Genomic DNA, 15,978 nt, shown 5'->3' on the forward strand with positions numbered 1-15,978 from the left:
CAAACTGAATGTTAAATCAAAAAGCATGAAAGAGGGAGCTCTTCTTAATATTTTGACACCAAAATCATGTCGATACACTTTACCGACTGCGAGTAAAGCCACTCACGCTTTAACTTGACAGACTGTACGTGCCGGAATCAACTCGTTCTTGCCCTGCACATTTGGATGTGCGTGGGTTTATACAATACATCTTACTGCAAGGTTTATATTTTTGAAATAGGCCTTATCGCTTGTCTGATGTCCAGTTGCAATATTTTTTGCAAGACCTACGTAAATTATCGAAGATTGATGAGTCTGATTTTAGTAATGAAGAATCTTTTTCAGAGGAAGAGTTCCATTGAATCAGTCCCATAACACGAGAGCAATTCTGGGATTTATATACGTATTACGATGCTGTACGTGATGCTGTACAAGATCGATGGGTATTTCGCTGTATCAGTCAAAAGGATTTGATGCTTTTTTTGTGTAAGCTTCGCCTAGGGCTGAGTGATGATTTTTTTAAAGTTATTTTGGGATACGATAGTAGGCAAAATGTGAGTCTCATTATATCTATTGCGAGAAGATCTTTGATAGCACGTTTTGTTTCCAAAAACATAGGGTTGACGGCTATAACACGGGAGCAGTATGTACAGAGACTTGTAACGGACTTCGCAAATGAACTTTATAATCCCACTCCTGAAGTTCCAAAAGTGATTGCCTATATAGATGGAACTTATGTATATATCCATATACCCAGCAATTTCAGAGCACTCAGGCAAACATGCTGCGTTCATAAAGGTCGCCACTTAATTAAGCCAGCCTTAGTTGTAGCTCCAGACGGCTATATTTTGGATAATCATGGGCCCTACTTTTTCTGACTCTCGAAATAACGATGCTGCCATGCTTACTAATGAATTCCAAGTCGATGTTAATGGGTTGCGATAATAGTTCGAAAACGATGACATTATCATTGTGGACCGTGGTTATCGTGATTCCCTACCGCTTCTTGAAAATCTTTGTATTAACTAAAAAATGCCACCTCTGTTATTTCGTGGAAAAAGAAAATTTGATACAGAAGAAGCAAATGACTCAAGATTGATCACTAACACAAGTTGGACCATAGAGGCACGAAATGGCCACATAAAATCTGTTTTTAAGTTCTTCGGAAGTCTCATCAACATGAATCGTGCCATCAACATCGACGATTTTTACCGTATTTCTGGGGCGATCCTCAATAAGTGTCGTCCTTGCATACATATGGCCGAAGCGACCGTAGAATTAGCCCAAGCAATGTTACGAAAATCACGTGAACCTCACGTCGTCCAGGCCAGAGTTCGAATTGATAACATGCATACCAGGAATGCCAGATAGATTCATCTTAATAAACACCAAGTACCTTATTTCCCTAGGCTGGATATGAATTCACTGCAGGAATTGACGGTAGGGATCTATCAGCTGAATCTAGCAGGAGCTTAAATCCAAGATAAGCTTGACAGGGAGCGAATTGAAGATTTGGAGTTGGACAAATTTTACGATGAACCTGGTTTAATCAGAGTGTGAGTGTATTCTCGTTTCAGACGCGCAGCGAAATATCGAATCTGGATATCCTATGTAGAAGGTAACTTGGTTCAAGCAGCCAATGATCAAGAGCTACAGCTGGATGAAGCACAAAACAATTAATAAATATTGGATTACTACTGTACTTACAAAACTGGGGCCCGGACAGTCGGATCATTGGCCCATGTAGCAAGCATATTATGGTATTTAGGGTACGCGCGCCATCAGCCAGCAGTAAAGTATCCAAGCAGATCTATGATTAGTAATATTGCGGGTGCGGGTCAAAGGGAAGAGTAGAATGATATATTAAAACTCGTCTTGTTTGAGCAAACTAATTCTTATTGTTGTCTTTACTGACTAGAGCGTCATCCAATACCAAACCATACACCAATGTTGCTATAACTGGTTTAAGCAGTTATTTATTCCCGATATTGCCTTCATAGGCCGGATCGCATCATAATATTGCCTTAAGTGGCTGGAAAATACCAGAAAATTGCTATTATTAATCTGATCATTCTTTAATCTTGCCTTAACTGGCTGGATAATACTCCGATATTGCCTTAATTGGCAGGATCGTGCACTGATATTGTCTTGATTACCCGGATTTCTTTCCTTAATTGGATGGACAGAGAGTTAAGCATGACATAAATATTATCGATCAGGAGGCTTTAAGCCTAACATTAAGAGATTGATATTATTTTTGGGGGGATCTTAAACTACAAAATATCAAAGGGGCAGAGAGTTCGGCATGATCCCTGAGCGTGGTGACAACAATCCTCTGTAGTCGCTGTAACTCTTTTCATCTGCATGAAAAGCGACATACGATGCAACACCCAGGGAAAAGTATCCTTCCATCGACCTTTAGACATGGATATTATTGTTCAGGGGGTCATAAACTACAAAATATCAAAGGGACAGTGAGTTCAGTATGATCACTGAGCGTGGTGTGAAACAATGCTAGAGGGTCCGTGGAACTCCTCAAGTATGCATAAAACGTTAACTTTGGTACATCACCCACGAAAAAGTATTCTTTTCTCGACATTCACGCATGGCAATATTATTGTTTGGGGGGTCCCAAACTATAAAATATAAAAGGAACAGAGAGCTTGCATGCTCCCTGAGCGTAGTGCCAAACAGTCTTCGGGGGTCCGTGGAACTCCTCTCGCATCCATGAAAAGTGACATTTGGTCCCTCCTATTTCGAAACCTGGCGTTCTTTGGACTCAGCGTCTAAGGACTTTATTTGATCAGGATATTATAAACTACATTATACTATAGTTTCAGCCAATTTGACCGGGACCATATTTTCCATAGATGTGTGCAGGATTCTTTATATTTGGAATTGAATTGAATTGAAATTTATAAAAGTTAAAAATTCAATATTTGCAGATCATCTGCATTTCATTTAAACTTGTTTAATTTGAAATTGTCACTACAAATAGTTAAAACATCCTTGAAAATCGAAATGTTTTTTATCCAAAATTTTCCACTTTAAAAGCTTTTAGATTTAAATTGTTCATGTCTTGAAGTATGCATTTTAAAATTCTTGAAATTCAAAATGTCAGCTTAAAAATAAAAGAATGGTGTAATTAAAAGATTTTTGAATTACGCATTGTAAAGTAAATTGTATCATGATTAAAAAAGATAAAAATTAAACTCATTCTTTTAAAGGCTGTTTAAAGTGAACTTGGACAGATTTTTCTTCTAAAGATTTGTAAATTTCCTTGTCAAAAAATAAATTCTGCCTAATAGACTTTTAAGGCACCTGATTTCACCGCTGAGGATACTGCCCGTTTGTTTCATACACTTCTGCGTTGTTGCGGAGTTGATCCGTTGACCTAGCAGTGTCACTCTTCGCCCCCTTCGACCACCTCGTCATCTATTACGGGAACTTTATTGCGGACTGTAGTGTACATTGTAGCAATAAACTTACCGTTATTTCTTATTTTCATTTTTACCTCCTCACGTTAAATCACGAAAAACCTAATAAAGGAAACGATAGCTTAACATTTTTGTTCGGCGCCAGGCGCGCACGTCAACCATATACGCAATAATTACCCAAAGGAACGTAGGCGGGGCCAGTATGATTAATAATAAAATTGTAGGGTCATTTATTTTACATAGCTTCCCTATCCTGACTGCACTAAAAGGAGGAAAAATCGAAATTCAACCAAGAGAATGCTATTAATTTTTTTTAGCATATTTAAATATAGGTTGCTAACAAAAAAAAGCTGAGAGGGGAAGCACATGAGATGAGATAACATCAAAATACTCCCGATTTTTCCATAGTCGATAATCACACAAAATTGGATCAATTAAACCATAGGTTATGGAGACCCGAGAGGTTCCTCATGTTCAGACCATTAATTCAGAAAGCGGTACTGAAAAGAAGGAAAAACTCCAAAACTCTGAACATTAGGATCCACGAGGATCCGTAGTTTGGTTGACATGTTGGAGTGGACCTTACTAGTGTCTGCTGAACGAAAAAGAGCGTGGCGTGTCGGTCGTCAAGCTCGCGGTCTTGTCTCCTCTGGGCGAGATTCCTCGGCACTGCGCTGATTGGCTGATTGCCCGGCGCTGTCCTAGGATTACTTGGTTCGAATCTCGACTCGTTCTTTCCATTTGTGGTGCCTGTTTGAGAGAAGCTCTCGTCCTCTCTGGAGCGAGAGTCTCCGCATGGGCAAAACATACGGCAACAAGTGTAGGACAATCAGACCTGCTTCTCATCCTCATCGCGGGAGTCTTGTAGGATGGACTGATGCAGTGGCATTCAGCGTGGCCAAAGCTGGCTTGCAAATTGGAGCTTTGAAATGGCATTTGCGGAAACCAGTAGCTGTGTCAGCATTCACATATGGGCTCACGCGCAGTGAAAAACTGAAGTCGACGATGACACGTGGGCAAAGAGCGCGCGAAAGTTTTCAAGACTATTTACTTGGTAAAATTTCGTTGTTCAATAATGGATTAGATTTCACAGTCAAGGTAATCAGCGTGGAAGGCGCAGCTGGATTATGCTCACGTGATCTTGTCCAGTATTTACTTCGCGAAAACTATGAAACTATCGATGTAATCCTGCAGGATTTGGTGAAAATTAAGAAAATATACGAGAATCGCTAAGAGAAAGAGAGCAGTGGAACGTCAACACGAAAACAAGAACGAGACACAGAATCCCGCGGCCTTAACTTGGAGCGCTGATTCAGCAACAGCTTCGGCACCCATTAATACAGTTTGTAACAAATCGATTAATAAAACAGACCAAATTTTTTTACCCGAAGTGACAATTGGCTTATTGAAACTTGTAGTGCTGATTGCTATGGTATCATCTGTGTTGACGGTGAAAAATTCTGTAATTTCGCGAGAAGCGTTTAGAGTGATAAATGCGCACTCGAGATTGATAGGGTTTGGAAATAGCGATGTAGAGTCAATGGGGATGGTTGTTGAGAACGTGCAACTCAACCACTTAAAATCGCGAAAACTTTGTTTACCTATTGTTCCGGATGACACACAAAAGTTTGAGATTATTTTGGGGCGCCGTTTCCTGAAGCGTTAGGCAGCACGTTCGAAAAGGTTATTTTTGACCTTTTATGATATTGACTCAGAATTCTTTGACAAAGGGGAAAGTGGGAAAGTAGTTGTGGCTAAGATGTTAACACTTGAACCAGGAGAGGTGAATTTCATTAGAGCCACTGTCAATACGCAAGAAATATAAATGTCCGTAATTAACGATAGCGATAAACGAGTTAAGATTAAAATTATTAATTTATATATAAATTATTAATTTTTAAGATCAAATTAAAGCAGCATGGCCGATTGTTATGAAATAAAATATATTGAATTCGTGAATTGCGAGATGTCGTAGCGCGCACTGGTGGGAAGCGAGTCAATAATTATAGAAAAGGGGATAGCGCTCTGGTCAGTCCATAGTTACAGTCATTTGGAAGCTAACAGCGAATAGGTACTGATTATGCGAGGTGGCCCTCAAAGTGCGCTTACGAGAGCGCTTGCGTAATCTCTGGCAGCTGCGATCTTGATATTGAAAGTGTAATCCTGACCACTGATTTACTTCAGTTAAATAAATGGTTTTTTCTTATTAATCAGAAAAAACAGTTGATCAGTTTGTCAATCCCTTTCCCTGTCCACGTTAACGAGAGTTAACTAATACGTTAACAAACGCATCTCGTAAATGGAATGCGATACGCCAAAACAGACTACAGTTCTTAATCCAACTGCAAAATAGTATATAATTATATACGTTAGAATTATAAAATATCTATAATGAGAAAATTCATCAATTAAAAAAAGTGTTAATAATTTGAAGAAAAATTAAAAAAAGGGTGTCGGGTTGGTGACGGCCAACTACTGTAAATAAATCTGCCCGCCCGGTACGTGACAAATACAATAGGACATGCCAGCTAGACGGTATGGTAAAGGGCTATCTTAACACTCACTTTTCTTGGGATTTAGTAGGCTCATAACATGGTGCTTTCAAATAAAATATTTTTTTCTGCCTATAAAACCAATATTGTTACGGTAGGCTGTAAATAGAGTTATCGTATGTTGTCGACTGCGAAAATATTAATTTATACTATTCTAACCTCAAAATCTCAAACTTTGGCATGATTTTTTAGCCCTTCGTGGTGTAAAACACTTCGATATTTGTGTGAGGGGTGATTTTTAGTGAATGAGACTTTTCTCACTCGCTTCGCCCGTGCGAAAAACGTCTCATTCGCTAAATAATCACCTATCACACACGTATCGAAATGTACTATTCTATAATTAAATTAAACATTTAACCTTAGAATGCCTTGAAGTGCACGTTTCCTCAAATATTGATTAGTTAACACTTTGTCAGTATTGGAAAACTTTGGATCACGCCACACCCTTCCTTCGTTCCCACAACAGTCAGTAGAAATCAAATTTCGAAGGCTCAAAAACCACTACCACTATGCGGATGAGGCTGATCACAGCCAAGTCTCTTTAGCATTCTTCGCTGACCTCTTGATCGGAAGGAAAGTTAGCTCGGGAATAAAAACGGAACAATGTGAAAATGTTTCTCTGCTGCGTCCACTTTGAGTGAACCTTCGGAGCGGCGGTTACGATGCGCGTGTGTAGTGAGTTGTTTTACTTTCTTTTTAAAACAAATGAAAACTAATGTGACACTACAAAATCTACGTTCTGTTTTTCCTCTCCCCCCTCCCCCCTCTCCGTCTCTCGCTATCCAAACATATTTGAAAGGTACTTCGATGTTTTGTAAATGTCTCAGTCATTAAATTCTTAATTCAGCACGTCGACTCTTCACGCTTGAAGGTCAGGCGGTAGTATTAAGGTCAAAGTAGGTTTAATTTCCGATGTAGTTCTTTTTTAATTTAGATTTTTAAATTGTGCACTGTTTTGAAAAATTCCAAAACCGAATAAACTTGAGTTATAACTTATCTCGAACTATATAACATTCAAGTCTATAAACTTATTTGTTGACCCGTAAACCTTTTCTAAATTCAGGGAGATTGTGAAGGTACTTCCTACGGAAGCAGAGATTAAAAGTGAATCCCACATAAAAATAGAACAAAACATTTGGGGGCGTTCCCAGCTGATTATCCGAATACCTCCGATGAGACGATAGAAAAATCCAAACTTTCCACGCTATCCGAGTTTTTCAGCTGTTCTGAAAAACTTAATTTTCAGAGGCATATTGGTTCATAAAAAAATTAATATAAATGCATATTGTATAATTTTCTACATAATATCATACAATAATAATATTATCAAATAGATTATTATTATTCTGGTGTAATTAAAATTAGAATTAGAATATTATAATTATACCCGCCCGGGTAGAAATTATATATTGGTTCTTAAGAGACCTTGTATAGATTTCCTTTTTTCTATCGAGGCCCTAAAGTTGCAATCTATCGAGTGTTCTGTAACAGTTGTTACAAGACGGTGACAGAAATGTTCTAGAACAAAAAGGTATCAGTGTTGTAGAACAATGAAAAAAATGTGACAGCACTTTTCTGTAACAGGTGCTATGGAATTGTTCTAGAACAAACTGATCACGGACGCTCTATAATATTTGTTTCAAGTTTATTCTAGAACTGTGCCATAACAGTGTTAAATCGAAGTTCTAGAACCCTGTTACAAGTGTGTTCTAGAACGAATTAGGACAAAAGATTAGTTCACTAACACTATGATCGAGTTGACCCTCGTGAATATCCCTAATGTTGATATCTCGGACATATAATTTTTGTCAGTCGAGACTGCGTACGCGCTATCTCGGATCAAAATATATCCATGGGGATATCAAAATTTCCGCCTGGCAGGATATTCCGACGGGTTATCCCTGGAATAACCCGGGAGATAAATGGGGTCAAATTGAATATCCCGGGATATCCTATGGCTGTGAGGGGTACATTACAATGGTCCATAATAGATAAATAACAGTTCTATATCAGTCACAGAATTGTTATAGAACTGTTGTAGATTTTTTACAGCGCAACGTACCAAAGTTTTAGAATTGTTCTAGAAATATTACAGATCGGTTGTCACAGCGTTCTAGATCTGTTACACAATTATTACATAACACTGGTAACCGAGTTCTAGAATTGTTCTAGAAATGTTACAGATCATATGTCACAGCGTTCTAGAACAGTTACAGAATTGTTCTAAAGTATGGGGGATGACAGAGTTACTTGCATGTTCATAACCTGTTAGAAACGTGTTCTATAACATGTTCCTTTGTGTTTTTAAACAGTTACAGATCTATTCTGTAACCATGTATGATGGGCAGGGTCTTCATATGTAATAGACCTAATAGTATAATATTATAAAGTTAAGTACACGTGAAATCTTGCTTAAATTCTGAAGTGCTATGCTATCGTTGCAACAGTAAAAAAGTTTAACCGAGTACACTATCATAATTTATTACCAAAAATTTCGGATTCAAATAGGGAAAATATTCATTCAAATGCAAAATAAATCTGTTTTACAGAAGTTGAATCTAAAAAGAATGTACACCTTCATTAAGCTCTGACCAATACTCCTCCTCCGTTTTCTCATATTTTAATTATCATTAATGCTTAACTATACTCCATACATTATTCTGAGCTAAACTAATTTTTGACTTTGGTTAGAGAAGATTCACTATTTAAAACTAATTAGAAACGCACTTTATTAAAATATCCGATTTAATGTTTTCCCGATGAATCATCATAAAAAAAAATATTTCGGGTTCCAATCACGTGTTCCGGCTTCTTTCAAAGTGGGTCGTTGTTTAAAAACTATGACCGTATGAAAATCACGGTCGCTGGGGCTGCCAAATGTCTACCGATTTACGCTCGAGACTCTTCAGCCTGCGCCACCGGTCTGGTGGTAAAGAGCCTGTCTGATGACCAGGCTGTCGCTAGTTCAAATTTTCCTGCCGACATTTTTAAAAATTTTATTTCATTTATTTTTCGTATCATAAATATGTCAAATAATAATTTGTAATGCTCCCATGGCGATCAATTTTTTTTCTCATAAATAGTAAAATGATTGGGAAATAACAATCATGCAGAGATCTTTTAATTCATTTGTTTGCATAACCGTAATTTATCGTAATTTATTGCCCACGTTGTCGAAAAACGTTATGTTTCAAATGCTTTTACGACTATTATCACCCACAAATATGTTGAAAAAAGTCAATAAATTTTTAAACGTACTTAGACGATTTAAAATTTAATGAATATTCAAAAAAATATATTATTGAAATAAAATTAATTAAATTAGAATTAATCGTTTAGACCTAATTAAGTAGAAGTATAATAAGGCATAATAACATTAATGTACCTTTCAAAAATAATTCGATTATAGTCAAAACTTGTCGAAATAAACAATCCTTTCACGGAATGAGAGTTAAATAGTAAATAAATAAATGTCAGTTAATTTTTCCATAACAATAATGTACATTAAAAGTTGTTATTTAAATAATAATTGCAAAAAGTAATTACTAATTAAAAATAGACAATGTCAGATAATTCAAAAGAAACATTTGCAAAATTTATGTTTGGCATCGTTTCAAGCTAAATAGTACAATGTACTCCAGGCCTGTCCAAAGAGGGGATTTCGACTCATACACCACATGTTTGAGCCTTGGGAATCGTTATAACTGCACGAAAAGTGATTTGGGACTTTAACCATACCAGCAATCTCCACTCGCTGCCAGAAAGGCTTCGTGGTTGTTCGTCGCACCTTCAACGTGACGTACATGGCAAAATTCAGTACCGCAGATAAGTTTTGAAGTAGGTGCTTTAAGGCGACTAATTTGAAATGCAATATCTACGTAATAATGCGTATTCACGTGCTGAAACTTGGCTTGAAACGCCAAGCGTAATGGTTTTTATGTGGAAAAGTTCAATTGAGCGAATAATTAAGATACCTGAACTATAGGCAGGGTACTCGCGTTAAAATTCGGATATTTGCAATAAATTTTGAAGAAAATTCCACCCGGTTATTGCACTTTGATCATAAATAAGAATATAGTCGACGAATTGTAGGTCATTAAATTTGCTTTTCAATATTTAAAAAGATATCGGTACATCAAAGAACGTTAATTTTTCACGCACTCTATTTTACCGACCTTACCTAAGAAATTTTTTTCACAAAAAAATAAACTTACTCCGGAGATATCAGGATACAAAATAAGAATACAAAATTGAGCATGAAAAGAAGCATTCTTTTTCGATAAAGTCAAAAGTGACATCGCGTTAGTGAAGTATGACAGGCATTATATGTTCCAAATGCCCAACAAAATACAATAAGCTATACCTATTTTCGATAAAACTGTTGACTTCGAAGATTTATTTCCAAATTTTTTCAAACAAAATATTATGCACTTTCCCTATTTGTAAGACTTATGCATTCTTTACTGTTAATATATTAATTATTTAAATTCCAAATTACTTCATTTTGTTTTGAATTTAGTCGCCCTAGGACACCTTGCGAGACACTACGTATCTACAGCACTGGATACCTCCCTTCCATTTCAGAAACCGACCACTACCGAATCTGAGTAGAGAGACTGGTGGTAGAACTGAAACACGTGGTGATTGAGTCGAACTCCCCTCTCTGGATAGGCCTGATGTACTTTATTCATTTTAATCATTTTTGCTTAAAGTTTTGACTTAAATATTTACTCTGATCATTTATTCAATAATTGATAAAAAGAGATATTTCGGGTTTCACTCGTGTAAAAAACTACGAATTGTTTTCCGACGTTTCGTGAACATTGCAGTTCACATCTTCAGGGCTGACCTGACACTGAGGTATCAGGTCATGATGTTCTTAGGTATACTCTCTACGATGCCTGTGATTGGCCAGAGCGCCCCACCGTGGGGACTGGTCGTACTTGATTGGCCAATCAAGTCTTTTTTTAAATATCCGGGAGAACGGAAAGCCAAATCGGATTGGTATTATATCCATTGTCCCTATTGATGTTATTAGGGTGTTTTAAGATTTCGATTGCTTCTCTATGCCCTGGCGGACCGAAGGAACCGTATGGAACCTCTACAAAGTACCCGTAAAGTCCCCATTGGGTCCCCATTCGGTTCCTTTTAAAAAAACTCGAAAAAACAGTAAAATCAACTTTTAAATTCTGGAAATTCGGATTCTACGTTAAAATTCCCTAAAGAAGCTCACGGAATAATCGCAATAGTTTTTTTGCAACGGTAAAAAGTTATAAAAAGAAATAAGACGTATAACACCCGTTGTCCGCTACTTACAGACGCTGCGTTTGAAGTCTAGCAGTCAACAGGCGTTATACGTCTTATACTTTTTTAACTTTTTACCGTTGAAAAAAACTATTGCGATTATTTCGTGACCTTCTATAGAGAATTTTAACGTAGAATCCGAATTTCCAGAATTTAAAAGTTGATTTCGCTGTTTTTTTTTGAGTTTTTTAAAAAGGAACCAAATGGGGACGCAATGGGGTCTTTATATGTACTTTGTAGAGGCTCCATTCGGTTCCATCGGTTCGGCAGGGTGTTTTCTTGGAAATTTGTTGTGTGTTTTTGCGAAATCTATGTTTTCTTATCTCACCCCACCTAAATGCATCTCTATTTAAGAAAATTAGTTTTTAAAATTTTAGAATATCCTCAAGAGCAATTAGGTATTTTTACTTCAACCACTAACATTAAATTAATCAACATTAAATAGTTCTTAAAAATATAAACTATTTTTTAAATACACTTATATAGAAAAAACTTGTTTTACGAAGATATTAGCAAAATACGGCAAAAATGGAACAAATCCCATGCATTTGGTCTGTTGCTTCCCCCTCATCAGTCAATGAAGTGAAGTGAGGTGGTGGCTGAAGAAAAAACACCTAATTCTAAACTTAAGATCATTATGTTTTAGTTCTGGACCATTATGTGAGGATAAGAACTAGTTTCGTATGCATTTTTTTTTTACCAGATGAAGAGCTGACATTACTAACCACAAAAACAATATGAATTTTTATTTTCAAATTTGGCCATAACTTTTCATTTGTATAAAGTTAGGTCATGAGTCATTGAGATAGTAACGGGTCATGAAAATTTTCAGTGTAACATAATACCATTGCGATATGGATTGAATATTGAAATTATTTTGTGACGTCAGATAACTAATCATATTCCATATTTTTAAGGGAAAAGTTTAATTTCCTTATTCAATTGCACAAGGGCTCCGACAGAAGCCAATTAGGGTACGTCATTTGTGGCTCTCGTTTTCTCCGTCATTTGTTCAGTCGTTTTGCTGTGGTCGCGAAAAAACTATAGGGAAGAAATGACAAAAAAAGATGACGCGCTTGTCATTTTTTTCCTATCATATATTTTCGTAAGAGGATGTTTTGAACTTTCATCTATTGAGACGGAAAAAATAGTCCACCATACTTTTTCAGTTTAGTATAGGTCTAAGAACATTTATTAAATTTGTCGTAAAATCATATGTTTGAAAATTGCCCATAAAAATAGGAGCAAAAGAATGCAGAAAATCCTTTCGACGTCGTGGTCTTTTGTGCCTGTTTTCAGAAGTTGGTTCATTTTTTAAATATGATGAAATCATTTAAAGAATTATTTTCCTTAGGTATGGCGGAATTATACCACCAATTGCACAGGATTTGCATATTAAAAATATTACTGAATTGTGCGAATGTGCTCTGAAGTCTGCAAACATGAAGTTACATAATGTTGATGCTGTTGCCGCTACAGTCAAACCGGGACTACCCTTATCATTATCTGTAGGACGAAATTTCGGAGTGCGGCTTTCGCTGATTGGAAATAAACCTTTCATACCAATACATCATATGGAGGCTCATGCATTAGTCGCCCGAATGACGCAACAGGTAAAAGTTACACTTTTAATAATAAAGTAATAATTTAAAGTGAAAATTAATATTATTGCTTAAGCTAATAATGTATATTGTAACCTATTTTTGAGTTCTCTAATATATTTTTAATTTTATAAATTTATATTTTTAAGTTTTGTGAAATTTAATGTGCTATAAGAATATATACTTTTGAAAATAAAATTCGAAATTTCTTTGAAATGAGTCCATAAGCTAACTTCATTCAGAGCGAAAAATTTATAGTTCAAGAAGTGTAGCCACTCTAGACATGATGGAATCTAAACGGACGTTAGTTTCCATAATATTTCCTTGCCTAAGATTGTATACTTGTCTTTATTTAGCCAAATGCAATATGATTTTAATGTTAAACAGAAATAGAACCAGAAAGCTGATAAACCATGTTACTAAAATCATCCACCCTCGGCACATCGAGTCATTAAGACGGGCAATATTGGATGAGATTATGACTCCCAACGACAGGGGCTTGATGTTCTTACTGCAAGACTGCGTCGGTACAAGAAAAGTAGTGCCCGAAGGCAACAAAATCGAAACTTTCAGACAGCTGAAAGAAGGTTCTATCGTGCAGTGAGTGTAAAGCCAAATAACCAGCAAGACACCGAAGTCCCTCAATTGAAGATATGACTAACTAATGGTCGGGTGTTTGGGGAAAAATGAGTAGATGCAATTTGGAGACTGCGTAGTTCAAACTGGAGGAAGCTAGGGCAAGCAATAACCCTGAAATGCAACTGACAAACATTATAGCTTTAGATGTTTCAGCGGTCTTGTAAAAGGTAAGTAATTGCAAAGCTGGAGGTCCGGACATGGTGCATAATTTCTGATACAAGTACCTGACGAGTGTGCATCTTGCGTTGGCAAGGTGTTTTCAGAAGATCATTGAACACCCAGATCTGATGACAGGCTTTATGCTCCAGGGTACTACGTATATGTTACCAAAAAAAACCAGACACTCAAAATCCATCTGATTTTTGACCGACAGCCTGTCTTCCAACAATTTATAAATGTCTTACAGCTATCATTGCAGATAAGGTATATTCTCATTGCGACAAGAATGACATTCTTACAGAAGAACAAATAGGATGTTGTAAAAACTCGCAAGGCTGTTATGATCTAGTCACTATAGAGGCTGTTGCCGTGACTCAAGCTCGTAAGCATCAGAGGAACTTACACATGGCATACATTGACTACAAGCAAGCGTTTTCTTCCATGCCTTCCATGTCATCTAAGCCATGGGATGAGACTCTGGGGTACAAGAATCAAATATTTTGATCATGGACAACCAAGGATAACTAGATCATTACGCTTTACGACAGGTATATTCCAAGGAGACTCCTTCAGCGCACTATGATTCTATTTATCGTTGAATCCATTGATCAAAACACTAAACAGTATATCTCATGGGTTGAGAATTCATGATTATGAGGATTGTCATCAAGGGACTCATCTTCTTTACATGGATGACCTGAAGCTTTATGCTAGTTCAGCCCAGAAACTGCAGCAAGTGATCGATGTCGCAAAGCAGTTTTCCAGTGATATCCACATGGAGTTCGGACTAGATAAATCTAGAACAGTGCATTTAATCAGAGGGTAATTAGGTACCGCAGAGTGAGACAACGAGTTCGAAAATGACATCCAGGCAATAGCTGCAGGCGAATCATATAAATATCTGGATATTCTCGAATCTAAGGGTATTCAGCATACGATAGTTAAGACAAGCCGAACGACTGCCTTCACTACAAGATGTAGATTGATTATGAAGAGTTTTCTTAACTCGGCAAAAAAAATCAGGGCAATAAACGCATATGCCATCCCTGTCATCACGCACTCCTTCGGGCTCATAAAATGGTCTAACATACAGCTTGAAAAGTTCGTCACAATTGTTCGCGTAGAAATGACGAAGCACCGAATGCACCACAGAAATTCAGCGATTGAAAGGGTAGTTCTACCACGATATTTAGGGAGTAGGGGCGTTGTAGATGTCAAAAAACTGTGTGAGTTAGAAGTTATACAGTTGCGAGACTATTTTAACAGCAAACGAAATGTTGCGCTTTACAGTAGCATCTGTAAAGCGGATCTTGTCTATACCTCCTTAAATCCAATATTTGTCTAAGAAAGGTTGTTCTGTATCCAGAGACGGAAGGATTCGTCAATGCGATGCAGGACAAGGTTGTCAGCACAAGGAATTATCGCAAACACGTGTTAAATCAAGACGTAGTTGTCGCGTAATGGCTCAGAGAGAATATACGCATAGGCATAATGATGTAGCGGGCATTATACATCAACCACTTGCCCTAAACCTAGGACTCTTAAAAGAATTGATGCCTTTCTATAGGTACATTCCAATGCCCGTTTTAGAAAGCGACGATTACATATTATATTGGGATGTTCCTATCCAAACGGATCATTACATCCGAAGCAATCGACCTGACATCGTGATGCGAGAAAAAAAGGTGGAAGAGTGTACATCATCGACATTGCTTGTACGCTTAACCGAAATTTGTAGTTAACCTGTACAACCAAGATCCACAAGTATAGCGAGTTAATGCATGGAGTAAAGCCCATATGGAGGAATGTGAATCATGCATCTATTCATCGCATTGTGATTTCAGCTACAGACAATGTGCACGCAAGATGCAGTGAAAATCTTGAATATTTAGGACTCAGTAGGGCATTAGCAGCAGCTCAGAAGGCGGTTTTATTAAACACTTGTCGCATTGTAAGAAACTTTCTTCACTATCAGGTAGTGAGCAACTAAAAACGCGTGAAGTGACAGATGGTAGCTCTAAGAAAGCATCCAGAGGTGACGGTTGTCACCTCCAACGCTCGTGGCCGCTCGTAATTGTGTACCTACAAAATCATCGCAGGACGTTTCAAGCATCGTATTAAATTAGTTGAATTAACTTATAACATTCTAATTTCATCAGTCACTTGCCTTAGTCCGTGGCTATGATGTATAATCGGGTTTCCCAGACCAGTTACTGTCGAACACCCACCCAAACCAGAAGAGGTCGAAGTATTTTGGAGAGAAGTCTACGAAGTTCAGCATAGACTGGACGAAGACTCAGAAAATAT

General features: G+C 37.2%; 1 protein-coding gene across 11 annotated transcripts in view; it reads left to right on the forward strand.

The window, feature by feature from the left end:
• LOC117169116 (probable tRNA N6-adenosine threonylcarbamoyltransferase, mitochondrial) overlaps positions 1–15,978 on the forward strand; it is a 210,974-nt gene that overhangs the window by 79,576 nt on the left and 115,420 nt on the right. For all 11 annotated transcript variants that reach the window (XM_033355285.1, XM_033355286.1, XM_033355288.1 and 8 more), the window contains one exon: positions 12,627–12,885. In XM_033355285.1, the coding sequence (XP_033211176.1) occupies positions 12,627–12,885 (259 nt within the window). The remainder of the gene's footprint in view (positions 1–12,626; positions 12,886–15,978) is intronic.

This window comes from Belonocnema kinseyi, chromosome 3, assembly GCF_010883055.1.
Source record: "Belonocnema kinseyi isolate 2016_QV_RU_SX_M_011 chromosome 3, B_treatae_v1, whole genome shotgun sequence".
In the NCBI taxonomy this organism is placed as follows: Eukaryota; Metazoa; Arthropoda; class Insecta; order Hymenoptera; family Cynipidae; genus Belonocnema; species Belonocnema kinseyi.